This window comes from Acanthopagrus latus, chromosome 11, assembly GCF_904848185.1.
Source record: "Acanthopagrus latus isolate v.2019 chromosome 11, fAcaLat1.1, whole genome shotgun sequence".
Lineage (NCBI taxonomy): Eukaryota > Metazoa > Chordata > Actinopteri > Spariformes > Sparidae > Acanthopagrus > Acanthopagrus latus.
The window spans coordinates 29,190,800-29,213,991 of NC_051049.1; the positions used below are offsets into that span (position 1 = coordinate 29,190,800).

Sequence of the window (23,192 nt, forward strand, 5' to 3'; positions counted from 1 at the left end):
TAACCACTTCCCCAGTAACCTCCCCAAGAAACTTGTGGATATACTAAGTGTTCACTGTGTTCAATTTTACAGTAACTAAATGGGACACAGCCAAAGAGTTCCCTTTACCTCAAACTGTCCCTTTAAGAGCTGAGGATGGTCTGCAGCCAATCTGTGGGATTAACGAACCTCAATGGATTTACCTCCAGTGAGGGAGCCAGACTGTAGCTATGTCTGAAGCCAGCTAATCCTGACCATAAGCAAAGCTAATCAAGAATAACACATACACTTCACTCTGTGTTTCTCTGCCTCTCATTCCCTCTTGCTACACTGTCTGTTTCTTCAAAAAAATAGTGTTGGCTATTGGTGTGCATCCTCCTGCGAACCACTCACCATCTCATATTAATGACACTACTTGTGTACAGTATTCTGCATACATCCAAGGATCAGACTGAGCTGAAAACCAAATATATTTTAAATCTGAATAATTTTTTGTGTGTACTTTGTGAAAAAAAATCAAAATATCAAATATCACCATATTTTTCACCAAGAAGCTCAAAATTGTTATTGTAATAATTCACAGGGATTGCTATTGAAGCTTTTGCAAAAAGTTAACACAATGAGATTTTTGCTAACTAATCATCAATAATGTGTATATAATGACCAAGTGGATAAAGGCACGTGTAAGAATAAGTAGGAGAGTCTTCTAAGGTAAGAAAATGACTGATCACTTTACTGTATCGCAGCCTTTAAAACCAGGAAAAGACAACATTTATGTCATATCACAACATAACCGTATCCAACATCTAAGATGATATATAGATTTAAATCATAAAATTGGTGACACAGTAAGATTTGTGGATTCCATATTTATTTGTATGTTGTCATACCTCATGGATGAAGTCTCCTATGTCTCCTGGGTGAGGGGCAGCAGAACGGAGAGGGTACTGGTGGTCATGATGGAGAGGCCTCTCATCCATACGTCGGATCCCCACCTTGACACAGTCTGACTCCAGGGCATCAGGCTGCTGCAGCTGACTGAGGTCATAATCCTAAAGACAGACACAAAACCAGTCAATTTTAGCCATATAGCACAATATCCCAAATCATGCTGTATGTCAATGCCAGCATCCTAACGTGCTCTCAATAACCATTTTTGCATTTTGAGGTATAAAACAAAATAAGTTCACTTTCACTGTTTGCCATGGTAGCTTTAGTCTGAATGATAATGTGAATGCATCATTCAATTAGTTGTCAAGACATTTTAGTCTGAACCAAGAAAATCCATCCAGACATGTGGACTCTGTTTGCAAAAATTTTGAAAGGTAAGCATACTTTTTCGTAGTATCATACAGTCCTTACTGAACAGAATTATGTATTATAATACCACAAAAACAGTCTTATAAATGACAAATCATTTCTTAAAAACCTGCTCTACCAAACAGTTGATATCCTCACTTCATGGTAAAAGTAGCGAAATAACACTAGTCTACTTAAACTTGACTATTTGCTATGAAATAATAACTTCAGATCATTCAATGATGTCAATATAATACGTTTTTATGATACAATGTTATTCCATCACAAATATACTGAAATAATATGATACCAATGATTTCTGTACATTTCTGAGATGTTTTCAAAGTAAATCAAGATATACTAACATTTCTGCAATTGAAGGACTATGTGGTTTATTGTTTTCTTTATCTTTTATAAATAACAGATGGATGCTAGATCATTTTATGGAGCAAGGCCATACACTCCACTGGCCCTCCTATGCTAATCTGAGTGATAATGATGACCAAATAGTGGATGTTGATTATTAGCCTCTCATCCGAGAAGCTTCCTCAGTTCTAAAAACAGTTTCCTTGGCGGAGCCAGATGACACCCCTGATTGCATTTCTAATTCTGATTCTAACTGATTGGAAAAGTTAGAAATGCAATGTTTTCTTCTTTTTTGCTAAATTTTCTCTGTTGAAAAGAAGAACAGCAATGTTTAGTATCATACCACCAGAAATAAAGTGGATCCATTCTAAAATAAATAAATAAAATGTTTTGCTGTTTATTTCTTTAAAAAGTTAGATTAACTGTTTTTGGTATTTGTATGTATTTTACTTTTATTAGTACTTTCACGAAACAAAATCTCGACCATTTGATAGAGGCCTATATTTAAAAAAAAGTATTGCCGTGAATAACTGCTTTTCTGTATCGTTACTGTAGGAACCTGCCCTCGTCTCCTTTCCCACAACAGGACATGGGATTTGCAGGACTGTGTCCATCTCACCTCTCACCTACAACCCTCTACACCACAGTGGCCTGACTCCTTCTTTCCCCCCCCATTTTCCACTTTGACACTCCACTAGCAAGAGAACAGCATGTGATAATGGCAATAAACATGTTTCCTACAGAAGAGACAGTCTGCTGAGTTCACGAGTGGAGTCACCCTGGTGGAAGCCACAGTGCCACCTCCTGGTAGGGTTTGGTACAACTTTCAAAGGACAATACTAACTGAATGTGATCTATTTTTAAGTTATACATATTTTCTTTACCTCTAGTACTCGTCTATGAAGCACAAGTTGTCACTATACAAAATCTGCTTTAGCCATCAGTGCTGCTGAGATGTATGTACCTGTGCTGGCGAATTATTATGGCCGATAATTTCTCTTTTGCCTATTAAGCAACTCTGGTAGTGTTTCGTTATATTCTTGTGACAAATGTTGATGTGAGACCATGGTGGATTTCAGCAAATATTTAACCGCAATTTTAAAACTTATTAAACCATTAGTTGATTCAATAAGTAAGAAGTCGGTAATATGAGCTGTGACTTCACCAGAGTAAGTGATGTGACCGGGCCGCCCTCGGTCGGGCCTTCAGCTCAAACATTAAAAGAGCAAGCCTCCTGCTGCTCTTCACTTCCTCTTCTTACTTCTTACTTCTTTCTTCTTTCTTCTTCTTCTTCTTCTTCTTCTTCTTCTGCTCTCTCCACTTCTACTGCTTTTCCTCCCTTCTCTCATCTTGTTGCTACCTCCTTACTTACTTTATCCTGAACACACCTAACTTCTTATTGTTCACATTTAGTTTCATACTTTGCTTAGTTCTTTTTAGCTTTGCTTAGTTTTTTTTAGTTCCGGGACTTAATGATCTCCGGAAATCTGAACCACAAGATTCCTCTTCAAGTAACGTGCCTTTATTTTGAAAATATTCTTTTTGAAACACACAGACGATATTGTTTTTGTTTTGTTTTGTTTTGTTTTGTTTTTTCCTTTTTCTCCTTTTTCTTTTTTATATTCTTTTATATTGTTAACGTGCCGTATTCAAAGCCAAACAAATCTATTTTTGTTTTCTCGCGTCCAGTGACAGGGAAGTCCATCCGGCCGGCGTTTCTTTCTCAGTTATTTTACGCAAGAAGTCAAGCAAATATATGCTCGGAGCTCCATAATCACCAACTACACCAACTGATCCCTCTCTTAACCATTACAAGTTGGGGGAGTTTAGCTGCTCAAGAGGCCGTGAAGAAACACGGCCTACAGCTGAAAGCAGAATTATCAGCCAACCGTGGCCGGACTGCCTTCAGCGCTCTCAAGCGAGACATTTCGCTCGGCAAGAGAAGTGTCCTCGTTCTGCCCGAGACGGCATCACCTTCAGCGGTCCCGAAGTCGACCGAGTACTCAGACCGGATCCCCGCTGGGCCGATAAAGCTACGTCATCGGGGAAGCCGCCTCGTCACCATCCAGTGACAGACACTACAGCTGCATCCAAGCCAGGACGGAGCTGATTCAGGAAGTCCAGATCCCTGAACCTCTCTTGTTCAACAGAGCAGTCTAAAACTCCACACATGACAAGAATCACACGTGAATGAGATCAGAGTTGGTGTTGGTGAAGGCTTATATGAAGAATATATATCCTAAATTCAAGGACACCTTCCATATAGTCTCGTTAGAAATTAATCCTGAGTTAACGGTCCGTAGGTTGACATCCACCATTGTCTGAAATTTATCCAATCAATAATTCATCCCCCAGTTTTTTGTCACCCGTTTGAATCATTACCTCATGTCATTTAGCCCACATTTATTTAGTTAATAAACATATTTAATCTTATGTCATGTCTGTGCATGTTTAATTAGAAGTGGAAAATCGATGGGATCGTGGAAAGGATTCACTTCTTCAGAATAAGAGATTACACATAGCATCTGAAATTCAATAGATTCACTAAGACTGATGATTTTTCTGTCCGAGCCAAACTTGGAAAATTAACCTATAGTTGGACTAATTACCTCTGAATTAGTCTATAAATAAACATAGGAAGTGGCTCTGAGTGCATGTTGTTTTAAATTTTCTTTTTAAATTTGGACTCATCCATGTGCATGGAATTTAATATTCTGCCTTGTAAGACAGCTTGGGTGGTTTTATGAGAAGTTTTCTTCTGGAAAACCTTTTAGACATGTAGGTATTTAGGTGATATATACATGCGTTTCCAAAAGGTTTGCAATAAAATGCTGAGTTGCAAAAGTTCAACTCAGCATTGCAGTTTGGGTCATTGCTTATAGTCATGTCATGTCATGTCATTGTCTGTAACAGCTTATCCCTTTCCGTGGGGTCGCGGGGTGTTGCTGCTGGAGTCAATCCCAGCCTTGTCTCAGGGCGAGGGCAGGGTGCTCCCTGGACAAGTCGCCAGATCATCGCAGGGCCAAAGCTTATAGTATATAGTATATTATACATCATAGTTGAATCCTTTATGTATTGTGTGTATGGGGCAGAATGCTGACATCTGGAGTGGAGGACTCATCTGGGGAAGATCTGTTGAACATTCTAGAAACCTTGTCTTCAAATTGCTCCCATTCTCACAATGTTCACTCAAACAGCGAAATGATGATGACAATGATGACAATGATGATGATGATGATGACAATGATGATGATGAGTTTGTGCAACAATTTGCCACTGGAAGCAATTGGACAAATACATTTGGATTAGTTTAAATGACAGGAGCGCCGACCAACTGCCGTATTGATTCCAATTAAACAGAGAGGGAAAATATCTGGAGGCAGGCAAAACACATCCACTTTTCTTAACTGCTTCACAAGACACATTTTCAACAATAAACACACAAAGAGCTCATTAGACTCTTGTCGTCTCAACCATATCACTATCATTGATAACAGTTACTGTTCTTGAGGGAGAAACATGGTAATGTAAGGTGAGCCTCAGCTAAAATCTCTGTAAGACACAGTACACAGCCGCAAGATACACAACTGTGATGTACAAACCATTGTGATGAGGCAGCGTTTGTTTGACCCCACTCCCACTATTATGGCCAGGTCTAATCAACAGTATGTCAGACAAAATGTGAAGCGATGAAGCAGAGACAAAATAAACTGCACTATATGGGTGAAATCACATCAGTACCACAGCGTCAAGTTTAAAGGGGCTTTCCCCTTCCTTGTTGGTTTCTCTTCTGTTCGCTGATTCTCTTTGCTGGATATTCTATCATATTTTATCTCCAGCTCCACCACTGATTCACTGTTGGCCTGGTGTGTCAAGGCCTTTGGGCACAGCGGAGCTCAATGCTAACACCAGCCTGACAAAATGCTCACAACACAGTAACACTGCTAACATGCAGGTTCAATGTCTATCATGCTCACCATTTTAATAAGGCTGCTAATCAACTTTATACAATGAGTACGGCTGAGGCTGATGAGAATATTATCAGTCAAATTATTTGCCCATCTGAAAATTTCACAGTATTTTTATACTTTCCCAGTTTGTCATCAGTGTTTGTACATAAGTTTGTTTCCATCTCTCTTGTAAATGTTAATGTTCTAAGTAAAAACCATGACCTGCTGAAAAATAATTATCGACCAAACAGGACACTAATGGGCACTAAGACCTGTGCAGACCTGGCACATACTGAAGTCAGAGAAAGGAATTGGTAGAAAATATTTGTTTGTTTCATGAGTCAGGAAACAGCGAGCAGACAGTAAAATATTCTGGTGCTTTATGGCAGATGATCTCCCTATACATTACCTGAGGTGTGTATATGTTTGAACAGATACAGTGTGAACTCACTTCCTTTCACAGACTCTGTAATAAGCTGCTGTAAAAAAAAAACAAAAAAACAAAACAAAACAAAACAAAAAAAAACACCCACACACACACTCACACACACACACACACTAGTGAGCTGGGTAAATGAGGGTTGAGAATTTTTCCCAGCAGAAGTGTAGGACAGCTTGAGCTTGGCACCAGCAGACCAGTTGTGAGGAGGGCCATAGGAAATTGTTCTCCAACAGAAAGCAATTAATCCTGTTTTGAGGCTTTTGTATTATGCTTAATCTTAGCTGGAAGACAGATGATTGAAAACTGTAGAGAGCCAGAGTGTGTCTTTTATGGTTTATTTCTGGAATTCTGTGTGTGCATGAGTGCATGGGAGTGGGAGTCTTTGCGTGTTAAAGAATGAGCCCAGTGTTAGTGTATATACATGCTGTTCATGCATGCTCTTCTGTCATAACCGTTATAAGGTGAACACAGAATCAAAGCAACCAATCACAGGTAATGTAACACTAACCTGTAGTCAGTTTAGCCATCAGAAATAACAGACTGAATAAGAGTAAATGGATTTAGATTGTGCTTTTCCAGTCTACTGATGGAAGTAGTTTACAATGTCACATTCACCCATTCACACACATATTCATACACTGCCCTGCAAGGTGCCAACTGCTCATCAGGATTCACTTGGGCTTCAGTATCTTACTCACTGACATGCAGCCAGGGTAGTCAACAAATGGAAACCAGCAATCTTCTGGTTACTGGACAACCCACTCTATGTCCTGAGCTTCAGCCATCTCTGATCAGCGTTTACTCCTTGTGTGTGTGTGTGTGTGTGTGTGTGTGTGTGTGTGTGTGTGTGTGTGTGTGTGTGTGTGTGTGTGTGTGTGTGTGTGTGTGCGTGTGAGCGTGCGTGTTTTAACCTGGTCCTCCTCTCCACCTCCCTCCTCGTCATATTTGAGGATGTTGTCTCGGACATCGTCCTCTGGGTCAATGAGGAGCTGCTTGGCCTGACGCTCTTTATCCCTTCTCTTCATCCACATGATAAACAGCAGCACCAGCACTGTGGGACAAGTGTGACAACAGATGATAAGGACACTATTTAACATAAGGGACAATTCAGTTAAAAAAACAACAACAAACAAAACCAACCTTTCTACAGAAAGAAAGCCGAAAATGTTTAGTACACCTCATCCTTGCCATTTTTTACAGCAGAAATAAGTGCCTTTGGGATGGCACTAGAGAACAGTCCATAATTGGGACCTTAAATATACTTGGCAAATATTTTGGATTTCACTCCTTTGTGATGCAATACTTGCATGCAGGTTGGTTGTGAAAGTGACACTAACTACCACCCGCAGAATCATAATAAATATTTTTGCAATTGACAAGCAATTATCTTGTCCTACCAGTGTCATTAAAAGGGATGCTTGTAAGAAGACCAAAAATACACAGTTATATTTGGAGATAATGCAAAAGTGGATTATCTGGCTAAAGTAGCAAAACTGAGGAACTGTCGGGGTCAGAAGAAAAAAGTCAGAATCATCATCTGGGTAATTGATAGTCATTAACAAATTTCATTGCAGTGCAGCCACCACATTATCTGACTACATTAAAAGCTAAAATGCCCTTATACATATCAATTTACTTTGTAATATTACACTGATCAGACACAACATTATAACCAGTGATCAAGTGAATAACATCTCATTTCACTGCAATGTTCTGCTGAAAAACTTTGTTTTGGTTGACTAGGTGCATGGTCGACATGGTGCTTGGGTGGCTAGTGCATCCAGATGAATGCCAGAGCCCAACAAACACAGAGAAATCGTCAAGTTTACTCGAGGTGTTTCATCAGGTCACCGTTGGTACTTCCGGGATGGGGAAGTCTATGAACAAGACTATGGGCCCTCATTTATCAAACGAACTTACGGCAGAAAACCGCGCGTTCGACCATTTCCACGCAGACTTTGGTATTTTTCAGTTTGGACGTGAGCGGAAGCCACAATCAGATCTCACGTCAGGTCTGAGCTCACAAATCTGAGTCTGTGGTTTGCGGTGCACAGGTAGACACTAGTTGGACCAAGCAAGTGCCCTTTTGAAAGGTTTTTATGTGTGTGTGTGTGTGTGTGTGTGTGGCCCATGCTGACATGATCATCTATAAGCGCTCGTCGATTAAAAGCGTGTGATAATAATGAACCAATTAATATTCCCTCCACCACCCACACACACCTTTGTCAACGTGACCGCACAGAGCGGACACAAACGGAGGCGCGTTGTAGCAGCAGACAGTGCACAGCTGCAGCCCAAACACACCTCCTCCCCTGCCCACCAGCCAGGTAACACATAAATGAACCGAGACGAGTGTGTTGTTTGCCCCTTAAGCCTCAGTTGCCAAGCTATCACTTGTATTTATTTGTCTCTGTTGTGAAGTAGCCCGTCTCAACGCCACACAGCTGGGCATAAACTAGCCGACTGCTCACCTGCCTAACAAGCTAGATGCCACTCAAAATCAGTAATAGATATGACATGATGATGACCACCGGTAGAGTTTGTCACTATAGCATGTGAATCTATCAGTATACTTAAGATGAATATTTAGTAGATTATTGTGTAGGTTTACATTAGGCTAAATAATTAACACTTGCAGTGATTTATTTGCTAAATGACAAACAGGCAGTCTATCATTGTAGCTTGTAACTTAATTTATAAGATATTGACATAAATAAATATGCAATTACATTCAACATGTGCCTGTATTGTTTTTTTTTTTTTTTTTTTTAAATCTAACTATGCTATAATAAGGCAGCCGTCCCTTCTACATGCCGCATAAAGTGCTCTTATTTTTCACTGAGCACCTGCCCCCCAAAATGTCTGTGCATGCCACTGCTGAAAATAATTATTAAACAAACCTCAGCTGTCGGTAAGCATAAGCAGTCACATATTTAGAACATATCAAAACAGATTCTTGAAACAAATTCAAAAACAATGATACCACTTTTGTGTAAAATAAAACAATATGATAGGCTATCAAGCCGAACATGACAACTAATTAAGGGAATACCTACTAACCCTGCTACAGAGCAGGAGCGCATAGTGCGCACACACACGGAGCGCTGCTTTGGGTTGCTGAAGGGCAGGTGGCTCTGTCTCGGACCAGCAGGGGGGAAACGCTGCTGTAAACCCCAGAGAAAGTGTGCGATATCATTTTGGCCTGTTCACTTTTGCACAACATTGCATTAGTGAATGGAGTGCCCTTTGATGTGTTCAGCCAGATGAGCCAATGCCCATGGAACCGTGGCCAGCACAGCCTCCACCGGGGGCTATACGGAGGAGACAGGACCTCATTCATCGCTTTTAAAACGTGAAGTATACCTTAAATTCTTGCAAATGCTCTGCAGTATTTAATCAATAATGTTAAGTATTCTAGGTGAGATTGTTTAAAGGCATACTAAACACAGACAATGGACAACATTTAGTCATTTAAACATTTTACTAAGGCTTTTTTAAAATTGTTTCATTAATTTCTTTTAATGTGTTATTTATTGCCTCGAGTGCCATGATTGCCCATTGGTTGATTTTCTTGAAGGACACTGGGCTAATCCAATGAAATCTCTCAGCCCTCCTCCACACTCCTATCTCTGATTGCATTTTAGATAGCCATAATAGCATTTCTCCTAGTCAAAATTGTATTCTCACTAGTCAGAATGGTAATTAAAGATGTCCGCAATAATATTCTTACTAGTAGAAATGTTCAAGATGTCTACAACTTTGATTGTACTAGTCAAAACTAAATTTAAGATATCTAAAAATCCTTAAAAAGTATAAGTGGCCGTTTTAACATTTGATAGTTAGACTGGATATGTATTGCCGATATCTTTAATTCACTTCTTCCTAGTCAAAAATAACATTTCAAATATCCACAATGACGTTCTTCCTAGGACAAATGACGTCACTTTTGCCATTCATGTGTATTGGGCTTTCAATTTCAGATATCCACAATTACATTCTGGATATCTAGAATGAACATTCTGGATATCTGCAATTGAATTCTTACTAGGAAAAACTCCCACTTCGGATATCTTCAATCCAATTTTTACTAGTCATAATTTTCATATCAGATATCCAAAATGCATAACTATGTACTTTTGAATATCCAAAAATACACTGTGACTAGTAAAAATGGCATTACGGATATCCACAATCTGTATTATGACTAGTAAAAATGCAATTGTGGACATCTGTATATATATTGTGGATATCCGTAATGACATTTCTGTCCCCGTCAGGATCAGGCTGGAGTCTGGTTGGCCTCCTCCAGTCTGCCTGATGCTGTGCCAAGTGCAGCAACATGCTTTTTGGTGGCCAGCTTTAAATCCGACCACTTTTTCTTGACCTAAATGTAAAGAATTGCCTTGATCGACTAGCAGGCATAAGTTTTTAGGCTGCGAATGAATAAAAGATTCATTTAAATCGTTAGGCATAGGTTAAGTTATTGAGAACTGTATTCAAACCTCAGCCTGAGTCCATTCCTCTACAGCAGCGTTGTTGACTGTCTCCATTATCCTCTTCCACAGCGTTTTTATGAGCTCCTTTTGTCATGGTGCTGCTGGACAGGGTTCTGTTTTGCTGTGTTTTGTTTCTTTTTCTTTTCGTATTCCTCTATTTCCTCACCTGCCCTCTCCTCATGGGTGTGGCCAAGGGCGTGGAGACAACAGCGGAGTAGCGCACCTGCCTTCCATCATCTCATCACCTGCAGTCTACATACCCCGGTCTCCCCACTACTCGGTGCCAGATTATTCCGTAACCAACGGTGATCACTAGTGCCGCTATTTAAGGGCATAACATGTTAATGACGATCGAAATCAGCCGCCGCATTTATCAAGACCCGATAATTCGTACACTGAGATTGGTCAGATACAAACGTTTCATAAATCACACGTGTGTCCTGTCATAAGTTGAATTCTGCACTCAGATCTGCACCCGTTTTCATGCAAGATTGAAATGAATGTAACGACATCTGTGCACATTTGTGACGTCAGATTGATTTCCATCAGCTTTGGTGACTGTTTAAATTATATAATTTGTTCTTTCTCATTTGTGTTTATTCACCGCGAAAAGCCAGATTACTTCACTACACAATGAGAGAGTTTGTGTGTCCATTTGTTTGAATTCAGTTCAAATATCACTATCTGGCACTCACAAGAGACGTTTTCCCCTCTCCTCTCTATTATGTCTAAATGAATTAAAGTAGGCTACCTTTCTTATCCAGTTCCATTCAGCAGGCAACATTATATTAACATGGCATAAACACTGACTAGGTCTCCTCTGTGGATGATTGCTTCAGGCTGCTCAATAATTGGAGGTGAAGACAAATCCTCTTTTTAATCCTGAGTTCTAAAAGTTCTAAAGTAATCTGAGCTCTTCTCCCGTCAGTAAACAGCTACACATCAGAACATAATCTGATATTTATTTCTCAGGTCTGACTTTAGTCACCCACACTGTAGCAGCCCCTGAGCAGCAGCTCCTCCCCACCAAAAATATTTGTTTGCTTGCTGTTAAGATTGAATGTATGGGTCAAATCACCATTAGCTATCAAATTACCATCTGTATACGTGTCCTTTATTGTTTATGCCACTTGTGTGCCACTGTTTCCATAATATGGTGTTTGCCCAAAACAGATGGCAGGATTGTGCCACAACAATGCATGCGTACATAATAATTTGAATCGAATCGAATCGAATCGAATCGAATCGAATCGAATCGAATCTAATCTAATCGAATCTAATCTAATGTGACAACAGCATGTGGTGTATCTTGGTCCATACTTGTTGTTATGTGCAGCATCCTTGAGTGCTATAAAAAAAAAAATGCAATGCACCTTTAAATAAAATGCATGTTTATTACTTGTTTGTTTGTCAAATGCTTAAAATGTGTTTTGAGCTGCTGGTTTTACTGTACTTGTTGTAATGCTTATGTGATATAAAGTGTTTTGACTAAGCTGTGACACTCAGCGCATTTACATGACACTCACTAGGTTAGTTCAACTATGATCAGATTTTTAAGATGCATGTATACACCTTAGTCTGACTAAAATCGGACCGGATCGGATTTCTCATAGTCAGATTAAAACACCTAGATTATTGATTGATTGATTGATAGTCGCATTTCTCTTGCATGTACACGTTCCATCAGATCGACTCTGAGCTTTGCGTTCTGCGCAGGCTTGAGATTTTTTTCTCGGGGTTGTGAGCCTTAAGTAGAAGGATGGCGGCAGCGGCATCATTCCTCCGAAATAACCACAAGCAAGAGAGCCATTGTGCATCAAACTATGGCTGTAATCCGACTAAGATGTGTACGTAAACATACTGAATGGGTGCTCATTATTCATCAGTCCAAAACAGTAAAGAATAAGCAAAAATTGGCTCCAAAATTGAATAACAAACTACAGAAAAAAGCAAACGATTAAGACAAATATTACAAAGATTGTTTGAGAGAGGCTGCTAAATTCAGAAAACATGATTTGAGTTCAGCTCAGCCCAAAACTGAATATGGTGCCATGTTTCCTGTGAGCCTGACTGCAGGAAAGTTTGGCAGAGAAAAATGATGGGAGTGTGTGTATCCATTCACCGTATTATGAGAGATTTGACAAAGCATGTGTGGCCGTACGATGCATCATCTGAACCTGATAAAATTGAGTTGCTCCATATGAATGTGAACCCACAGGTTGGTAATCCCACATGGGATTACAACTATATGGCTAAATGTGTGAGAGAATGGTCTGAATTTGCTGATGTAGAGCAAGAAAAAGATGATGAAAAAAAGTGTGATTGGTTGTTGGCTGATCTGAAATGCATGATTGAAGAAAGTTTTGGCTACATGGCATCTCAACATTTACACAGATTGGAGAAAAGGCTGGATGTGGGAAAGGCTGTTTTTGAAAAGATTCAGCAGTCCCATCCTAAAGATACAGAGGCTTTCACGAAAGCAATGTTCTTTGCAATTGAAGTACCTCTCCCAGAACACATAACTCATTTGTACATACCAAGCCTTTGTCCAAAAGTGTTAAACAAAAGAGAAATAGAGGATGAAAAAGCCAGGGACCAAGCATAGAAATGATGATTTGTATATTGAAGTCACAGCTCTCATGGAGGAAGAAAGGGAAATCAGTGTTTGCAGTCTGGCCAGGATGTTGCTGCAGTTAATTCTACTGAAGAATACAAAAATGTATGTCACCCATATCTAAATACACAAGATAACTTGATCAGTGAGCAATTTCTATTGATGGGTCTCTCAGGGTGTAGGTTGTCTGTCTAATTGTCTGAAAACCAACAAACATTAATCCAGGATTCTAAAATCCAACCACATGTCATCGTTGCCGTAACTGCAGGTTTTGAACCAAAACAAGTCAGTGAGATGGTGATAAAATGCCATTCTTTGATACAGAGCGCCACGGACAGAACACACACAGTAACAGCCTTGAGAAATGGACTGTTTATGTTAAAACTAACATACTCTTCCATGGAGCAAATTTGTTTCCCTCCACCTACCCCCCTTTTATCTCAGTTTGGACCCCAGACAGAACTTCCTGAGGTACCCAGTGCTTTGTGGGCCAAACACAAGAACCATGTGAGATTTGTGACATCTGCTTTGCCTCATAACATGACACTCAAAGCTAATGCTAAATTGCCAATGGTCAGACAATACCATTTGCCATACAGATCAATTGCAGGAATTGAGGGTGTAGTTCACTCCCTATTGAATCAGGGTGTATTGATAGAGAGACAAAATCTGTGCAACACTCCGATTTTACCCATTCCAAAACCAAACTGACCTGACGAGTGGAGGTTTGTACAAGATTTGTGATCTATAAATAACACTGTAGTTCACAGCTCCAATTGTGCCTGATATCAATTTCATCCTTGCATCATTGCCCCCAGATTTAAAGTACTACGCAGTCATTGATTTATGTTCAGCCTTCTTTTCAATCCCGTTGCATCCAGATAGCCAGTATCTGTTTGCATTCATATTTAAAGGTCGGCAGCTGATCTGGAACTGCTTGCCACAGAGTTATGTTGAAAGTCTGACAGTATAGGCTGCAGTGGCGAGATGTGATCTGCAGGATTTGATCTTCTCTGGTGGAAGTACTCTGTTGCAATACACTGATGATTTATTAATTGCGTCTCCATCAAAAGAGGCCTGCCACACTGACTCTGTTTTGTTGCTGAAAAGACTGACTGAGTGTGGCTGCAAGGCTTCTTTACAGAAACTGCAGTATTGTCATCCTGAGGTCACCTATCTGGGTTATGTGTTGAGAGACGGTCAGCGACTGTTGTCTCCTGAGAGAGTAAAATCGAAATCTATGTGAGGGAGAAAAGTGGCTGCTGTTGCAATCATGCTAGATAAAACTGCTCCTATTGTACTGGCCAGTGACTGTTTTGTACATGTTCCACATTCAGTGCTACACATTTTGAACACTTCCGCCACTGCTGATCAGACTTGAGGCAGAGCAAGGTGACCAAGGTCAGGAGACACAGAATGAGAAAACAGACAAGTCTCACTGTGTGTACGAGGGCTCTCGTATTCAATCCAGTAATTTTATTGTCTCTTGTGGGGCAGTCAACATATTGGTGGAAGTTATTTAAAGTTTTGTCCAGTGAGGCATGATTAAAATCACCTGTAATAAACATGAATGCATCTGGGTGCTTGTAGTTTTGCAGCAGCGGAGCTGATGACTTCACAGGCCACCGCTGCATCAGCTGACAGGGGGGATGTAAACAGCGATAACAATGGTAGCCGTGAATTCCCTCGGTAAATAATACAGGTGCATTCCCACAGCCAGCAGTTCAATGTCCGGGGTACAGAGCCATGCCTTCACGTTGACATGTCCGGGATTGCACCACCTCTCACTCACATTAAGTGCAAGCCCGCCACCCTTCTTCTTCCGACTTTTTAAACAGTCTCTGTCTCCCCCGTACCAAACTGTAGCCAGGAACCTCCACGCTGTTGTCTCTGGGTCTTCACCAACGCTGCAAGTTCGTCCGTTTTATTTCCCAGAGCCCTCACGTTTCCCATTATAATCGCCGGGACCGCTGACTTATGTCTTCTCCTTCTCTCCCTCTGTATGGCTCCAGACCTGCAGCCCCGACGTCTCCTCCGTAATTCCTGCGGGACCTCAGGTCTGTCTCTGGGCAGCAGCACAGGCTTAGACAGCGCAATCAGCTGTTCACGCGTGTAAACTATGCCCTATTACCGGCGAGATTCTCAGTTACAAATATTAGAAAAAATAACAGAGGAACACAGGGATTTGCAGCAGAAGACAACATCATGCTGCCTTATGATCGTGCTAATAACCTCTTGGAGAGAAGCAAGTCTGCATCCCTGCATCTATTTTAGTCTGATAAATTGAATAATACGCCTTCAGAAACCTAGATGATTACGATGTGTTGACATATTGTATTAATCAGTGTCAATGCAGTGTTTTATATGATTCTTTTAAATGGGGTCTATGATTTGTTTTTTTAATATATCACAGTTTCTGTATAGAGATAGATATGGTTTTTTCAGGGCCGATACCGATAATTAGCAGTCAAGGAGGCCGATAACTGATATTTGGAGCCGATATTCATTTGCAGTAAAAGGGAAAATGTTGGCGTCAACACTTTGAATAATACAAACTCCAAGACTTAACTTTGAGTGTTTTTCCACATAGATTTAAGTCTATCCATCCGCAATAAGGGTTTGAAAAAAAGAGAGAGACTTAAAAGTGGGGCCACATGCTGACATATGCTCAACTCATCATGCTTAATTTACTCCAGCATTTGGGAAGCCTGTAGTTGATTTTATTATGTAAATGTTTTATTTTACCAACATGTGATAGCAGGGACACTGTCATTCAAAACTAGCCTGCTACATTACTAATGGTGAATGTAACTATAGCTGAAAAAAATAGTACAATAACGATAGAGACTATTCATCCCTGAACATCATGCAGTTCATGTAGGCTTTATGATGCAGTTGCATGATGTCTAAAGTCTTGAACAGCAATATTCTGCTCCTCTCTACAAGAAACTGTCAAAGACAGCTTCAGGACACACAACATGACAATATATCATTTTCTGCTGCATGGAATCTCTCAGTCAACACAGAAAATTACAATTAAAATAACTTGGTAGTTAAACAGCCATTATTGCCCTACAGTTTCTCTCAGACGGTGCTTTGCTGTCAGTTTCTGCAGCTTCTCATGTGGCTCATGTGAGCCTTCACCTCAACGTGCTTCCCTGCAATAAAACTGGACTGAATTGAGTTTATTAGGTTTTTACTCTCTTACTCACACACACGGACTATTTCCATATTGATATTAGCGAGTGATTAACAGGCTCGTCTGGAGGGACTGCGAGCGAGCAGAGCTGCCGCTTATGTTTATATAACGTTAACGGGCTCACAGTAATGTTACTAGTAGCTGTGAGTTGTAGAGGACTGGGATGTTTATTACAGTTTCGGGAGAGTCTGCTGCCTTAGCTTACCTTCGGAACCAAGCCCCTAGGAAAAATACCGGGCTATGAATCCAGTTTTACGTGGTGACTAAACTTTTTCTCCTCTCCACTGTGTGTGTGGGCACTGTGCATGCACAGCTTTCACTTCTGTTACCCGCTCTGCCTGTAACCAATCAGACGGTGCTGTGGGTGGGACAATGCTGGAGACAGAGTAGGGGCAGCAGACAGAGAGGCTCAGCTGCATCACAGCCAAAATAACCCAGTTTTAAATTGATCTCTTATCGGCCGTCGGATAAAAAAAACGCTTGTCACCCTCACCTGCTATCGCTATTGTCGTACCGGGGGGGGGGGTGTCGCAATCATCGGACCGGGGGGGCAGACGGATGGACGCACGCTCATCACCCTCACCCGCTACAAAGCAGCTAATATTGAAAATAGCTATAGTGGTGCTGAGCTAGCAGTATAGCGGTGCTGCGCCACCGTTCCATTGTCTGGGGAGAACCCTGACATGAAATTATGTGCAGCGGAAAATTCGGGAGAAGCAGCCGCTAGACGTGTCTCTGTTGACCAAGAGTGAGACATTGGCGAAAAAAATCAAACTGAGCTTCAGCGTCTGTCCGAGGAGGACAGCAACAGGGCCAGGCTGCCTGGTGGAGGGAGGAAGAAGGCTAGTGAGGAGCTTGAGATAAACATGCAGGGTTGGCTTATGAGCAAACAGGCACACCACGAGAGAGTGTCCCGTAAAATGATCAGGGCCATGGAGAAACAAATGTGCGCCACCATGAGTGACAGCAGAGATGAGGAGTTTGCTGTGAGTGCTGGTCGGCTGAATAATTTCCTCCGCTGCAACAACTTCACTTGCAGAGGACGTACAACTATTGCCCAGAAGGAGAAGCTGGCGAAGTTTGTGACATTTTCATCTCGGATTTTTGAGAGGAAGGAATTAAACGCCTGTCCCAAATTGCCGCCTGGTCCCAAATAAACGTCTTACGTCAAGGCTAAGCTAACTGTTTGTGTGAACCTCGTAAGGAGGCCTTCAATATATCTGTGTTTACAGACTAAGTATCTCTGACCTGTTTTACCTCTTAGTCCTCTGGTCAAAGGGGAGATATTCTGCGTCACCCCCCTTGCTATGTTATTGAACAGATAACCATATATGGAAGCACTTCCTCCTGAAGCTGTAAGATATAATTTGCACACTTGGGGAAGACTGGTTAGGTTTGTCATGGCAGCACTCTGTGTAGACAGACGTGATGTTATGTTGCTCCTCCAAGATCTTGTTTTATAAACTATCTCAATCTAAGCCATCAGTGTCTCTGAGTCTTCTTCATCTCTCCTGAACGGTCAAGTGAGCCAAAATTCCACAACAAACATAATTTTGTCTCAATGTCTACCTAACCTGGTCTCAGCTTTGGTGATTGACAATGTGATCTTGGGTCTGGTAAGCCAAAATCCCCCTTTCTTCTTAAAGTCGCAATATTTGCTAAATTTAATCTGGGCTTACTTCCCTTCTCATAGTTTAACTATACTATGATACCTATTGAACATGACAGGTGGTATTGTGATTGGCAACAACATCAACAAATAACTGTCTTGAGGGGCTACAATCATTTTAATGACACTGACCTTTCCCCAGTATACTCCTCCAAAGTCGTTTTAATTTTTTTGTTCAGTAGGGGCAGCTCTCCCAGATCCTGACCGAGTCTCAGTCCCAAATATTTCATACTCTCAGTCCATCATATGTGAGTAGCATGGGGCAGATAGTGGCTTAGCATCAGACTTATTCCAACTAAGAGTGCAGCCTGAGAATTCAGAATAGGACTAAATGGTGAATATCAAATGTACTAATGAAGTAAGTTGGTCAGTCACCACAGCTAACATATCATTTGTGTAAAGCATTAGTTTGTGGTCCTGGCCACTGCCCCCAACTCCCATCATGTTACAAACAACAAACTTTTAGGAAAAATATACAACATAAATAACAGGATTAGATTGCATCATTGACGGCTCCCTCTAGGAGGCCAAAAAATTGTGAAATAACAATATCAATAATATGACATCTTAACCCACTTACAAAAGTATGGACCAAACGTTAACTGTGATAAGGTGGAGAAAAGAAAACCTATTCAACCTAATGAAAGGCATTTTTTCTGTCTAAGGACATGGTAGCTATTGGCATATCTTTAGCCCCTTTGTCAGTATTTTGAAATCCAAACTGAGCAGTCTAATGGGTCTAAAAATAGATGTGTAACACCGTGGAGAGGGGTGTCTTGTTCTGGGTTTTTTAGTCTTGTGACTTCCTGTTTTATTTTGAAAAGTAACTCTTATCTTGTTTCAGGTCACTTGCCCTTCCTCATGTGTCACCGGTCTGATTGTCTCCCCTGATTCCTGATTGTGTCCACCTGTTCCCCATTACCCTCATGTGTCTTATAGTCTGCGTAAACAAAAAGATACGAAAACAGGACTACCAGGAACTCAAACCCAAATTAAAACAACAAAGCCCTGGCACTCTAACAGGCCAGGGAACTGAACCCAAGCTCAAATCAGCAACAAGACTATAAGGCCAGCGGAGCCTCCCTCCTCCTGCAACACACATGTAATCAGAGAGAGAGCGAGAGCTGCCCTGATACTGCCTCCTTTTACCTGCTCAGGTGATTGCCCACACCTGAGCTCAGGAAGGTGGAGCAGGGCGGAGACAGAGGACACACACACACACACACAGGGCACTGACCTGGCCACATGTAACACCCCCACTCTGTGCTTGTGAATACCGAGGGAGCAAACGTGAGGAAAACAAAGAGGGGAAGAAAAAAAAAACATATTCACAAGCCTAACAGTGCAACAACATGTTGGCCAGGACATTGTTCCACCCCTAAAGCAGAAACAGGTGAATCAGCTGATTTGGCTTACCGGACAGCTGACACACATGACAGGTCCGACAGTGGCGGAACCACTGTGGGCTTCAACTTGCTTCACAACCCCTCAGTCATCTTGTGGATCAATATCTAGCGGCGTCCACTTACGCATCAGCACGTCCTCCTTCAAAAAGTAACTGGGAGACCCACCCCCATCATCGTCACCACAACCCACACCCCCACAAAGAGAAATCAGCGTGGGATCACGCTGCTGCTCAACAATAAGCTGTTCATATGACATAGAAAGTTTACTTACCGACTCCTCCACTGGAGAAGGGGGAGACGGAGGCCGGGGAGAAGCCGGGCCTGGGGAGGAAAAGGCAGGCCGAACAGATGAATCGCCGTCAGCCATAAAACTATCACCATACTCCACTTCCCCATCACCAGACCCAGACAGTGATTGACATTGCTTCTCTGCCATAGCGCGGGTAATATCACAGATGGAAAACACCCCTGGAAACTTTTCAACCGAGTCATCTGGACACTCAGACCGAAGCACAGCTGTCACTTCAGGATTAAGCAGGACCTTCCCACTCGCCAAATTGTTCCCCAGGATGAAAGACACCCCTCTCACAGGAAACTCATCACTGGCCCCGACAACAACAAGCCCCGTTACTAACTCAGAGTCCAGGTAAACGGTGTGCAACAGAACCCCCACAACCTGCATATCAAACCCACAATCTAGCGCAGCTGCCTCAGTTGAAGATGTCTAAGACAGAGGCAACACTCCTTTTAGAATAACAGACTGAGAAGCTGTACTGTCCCTCAGTCTAACAACAGGAACTTTCGGTCCATTAGCAGTCAGCGAGACTGAACCCTTCATAATGAAAGGCAAAAACACATCAGGTTTATCATGAAGAGACTGTTCAGGAGGGGAGAGAGAAGAACTGGAACTGCTAGGAAACTGACACAGTGAGCGTTCGGTTTTTAACAGAGTTACAGCTTTAAGAAAACTGCATTTTTTGTTCAAAGCAAAACAGCAGTCAACAGTATGACCACGCTTCTTACAAAAAAAAAAAAACATGTCACTCTCCTTAACCCCCACACCCTCTCTTCCCCCTGACGTCATGCCCCCATCCCCACTCAACTTCTGTAACACAGGGGACCTGGGTGCAGAGAAACTGGGCCCCAGGGGAGACTGCAGCCTATCATAACTGTCTCCATGCATCAAAACATACTCGTCTGCAAGCACGGCAGCCTCAGCAACATTCAGTACTTTACGGTCATTGCTGTGTGTCACAATTTTAACGTCTTCCACAAGCACCAAATCACGCAATTTATCAAAATCTGAAACCTGCAGAGAACAACACCAGTGATCAAACAAAACTTGTTTCTCATGGCCAAATTCCGTGTCTGGTCATCCGACTTTTTAAAATGTCGGAACCTCTGACGATATGCCTTGGGCACCAACTCATATGCCCTCAGCACCGCCTTTTTAACGTGCTCATAATCCAGACTCAGCTCTGATGACAAAGACGCATAGGCATCCTGAGCTTTACCTGTGAGCATGCACTGTAAACGTAAGGTCCATGCCTGTTCGGGCCACTGCAAGGTATTAGCAACATGTTCAAACAAGGTAAAATATTTATCAACATCTTTATCATTAAAAGACGGGACAAAACAGATGCATTTGCCGTTGTCAAAACCACTGGAGGAGGGAGGACTGCTGCAGCTCCAGCTCTTTCAGTCGAACCTGCCTTTTTGTTTCTTCCATTTTCCGCTCCTCCATCTCATTACTTAACTCCTTCTCTCTCAAATCTAAACAGCGCATCTCAATCTCCTTAAGATGGACCGCTTCACTCACATCTGAACCTGCACCCTCCACCTTCGCTTCACTCAGCAGAAGACCCTTTTTAGACAATACAGACAAGATTTCATTTTTAATAGATTGTTTCTTCATCTGCTTAGTTACAGGGATTTCAAGGAAACCAAACTGTACTATGAATGACAACAAAGGCACACCACAAAGTCACCCAGGTATGGCCTGCACAACCTGTACAAAAAACACTGGCACTTGGTTGGACTCCACAAAAGAAGACCCAACATAACGGAACAGACAAGCCCCCAAATATGTTGCGGCCCCAAATTGAACGCAAACAAAGACTCGAACAAAAAGAGGCCAATAACATATAAAGGACGCCGACTCAACACAGTCAATTTTAAATGTTTTTATTTAACAAAAGAAAAGGGCAAGAGTTCCTGGCCAAACTGAAAAAAAGAGGGAAGAGACCCCAGACCAGCCATGACTACTAACCTACTAAGAGAAAGTAAACAAAGAGGTACGAAAACAGGACTACCAGGAACTCAAACCCAAATTAAAACAACAAAGCCCTGGCACTCTAACAGGCCAGGGAACTGAACCCAAGCTCAAATCAGCAACAAAGGAGAAAATAGCAAAAAGACTGTGAGGCCAACGCAGCCTCCCGCCTCCTGCAACACACCTGTAATCAGAGAGAGAGCGAGAGCTGCCCTGATACTGCCTCCTTTTACCTGCTCAGGTGATTGCCCACACCTGAGCTCAGGAAGGCGGAGCAGGGCGGAGACAGAGGACACACACACACACACAGGGCACTGACCTGGCCACATGTAACACTCCTGTGGAGTGAGATTTTGTTCATTCATTTCTTGCTTTGAGGGTTTTTGGCCTCCGAATTATGTTTTGTATGTTTTGTTCCATAGTAAGTTACCTTTTTGTTTGTCTAGAATTAGAAGAAGTTTCTGTAGCCCGTTTGTCACTTTGACTAATGGAAAAGTATTTTCAGTATAAAAGCCTGCCTTAACTGTTCCCACTCTGCATTTGAGTCCTCTTCCTAGTCCAGGCCTGACAAGATGGATCTGTGAAATGTTCCATTCTCCTTGGGAATTAAAAACTATTAAGACTAATTTAAACAATGGTGGCACCCGTCCCTGCTGAAAAGCCTCCTGAAAGATATTAATACTATCCACACACAATCCGTAACTCAGTATTACAGGCTTTCAATACCTTGGAAAGCTCATCGATATATCCTCTGTCTGATGCCATTACTGACCCCGAATGGGGCTGAGACACTATTCCCCCCTTTTAACTTGCATAGTTTGGTGGGTGTACCAGTATGCCAGAATTCTCACAATATATTTCAGCAACCCTCTCTGTCTCTGTTTAAGAAACAACTTTGTATGCTTAACATGGTCAAAAGCTTTGGAGGCAGCAATGAAGCTCATTAGAAATGAGTTTTGGTCTCTATATTTACATTTTCTTTCAAGACAACTGGCACATATGAGTACAATGTTCAGCTTCAAAACTCACACTTCTTTACAAAGAATCCACAGCATACACTTAGCAGCATCTCAGAGACTGAGTGGGCCCTCATGATTTGCTAATTTTTACACATGAAGCTGTCTTGTACTCAAACACAGAACCTCGTCCCGGTTTACCTGACTTTATCTGCCACCTAGACTGATGTTTCAGTGCAACCCTAATATACATGCATCCTGATATATGAAGATGTTACTTATTGACACCATATTAATATTCTGAGTAATACATTATTATTTTTCATACCGGTCTTACTACTGGTAGACAAATCTAAATGTGGGTTAGATACTTACACTCTGGCAAACAGTCACTGTCACACCTGAACCATATCTCTTGCTGCCAGTAGTTCCTCAAAGGATGCTTACTGGTTTAATGTCAATTGGATTGACCGCAAGCACACAGCTTGAAGCCTTGCACAATGGATTTGCAATATTACGTGATCAAAGGTAGGGCAAGTAGTAT

At 41.7% G+C, this 23,192-nt stretch overlaps 1 protein-coding gene across 2 annotated transcripts in view; it reads right to left on the minus strand.

Moving 5' to 3' along the window:
• Positions 1–23,192, minus strand: part of LOC119028957 (cadherin-2-like) — a 114,501-nt gene that overhangs the window by 10,119 nt on the left and 81,190 nt on the right. For both annotated transcript variants that reach the window (XM_037115436.1, XM_037115437.1), the window contains 2 exons: positions 6,948–7,087; positions 870–1,031 (listed from right to left, as the gene is read on the minus strand). In XM_037115436.1, coding sequence (XP_036971331.1) covers positions 870–1,031; positions 6,948–7,087 — 302 coding nt within the window. The remainder of the gene's footprint in view (positions 1–869; positions 1,032–6,947; positions 7,088–23,192) is intronic.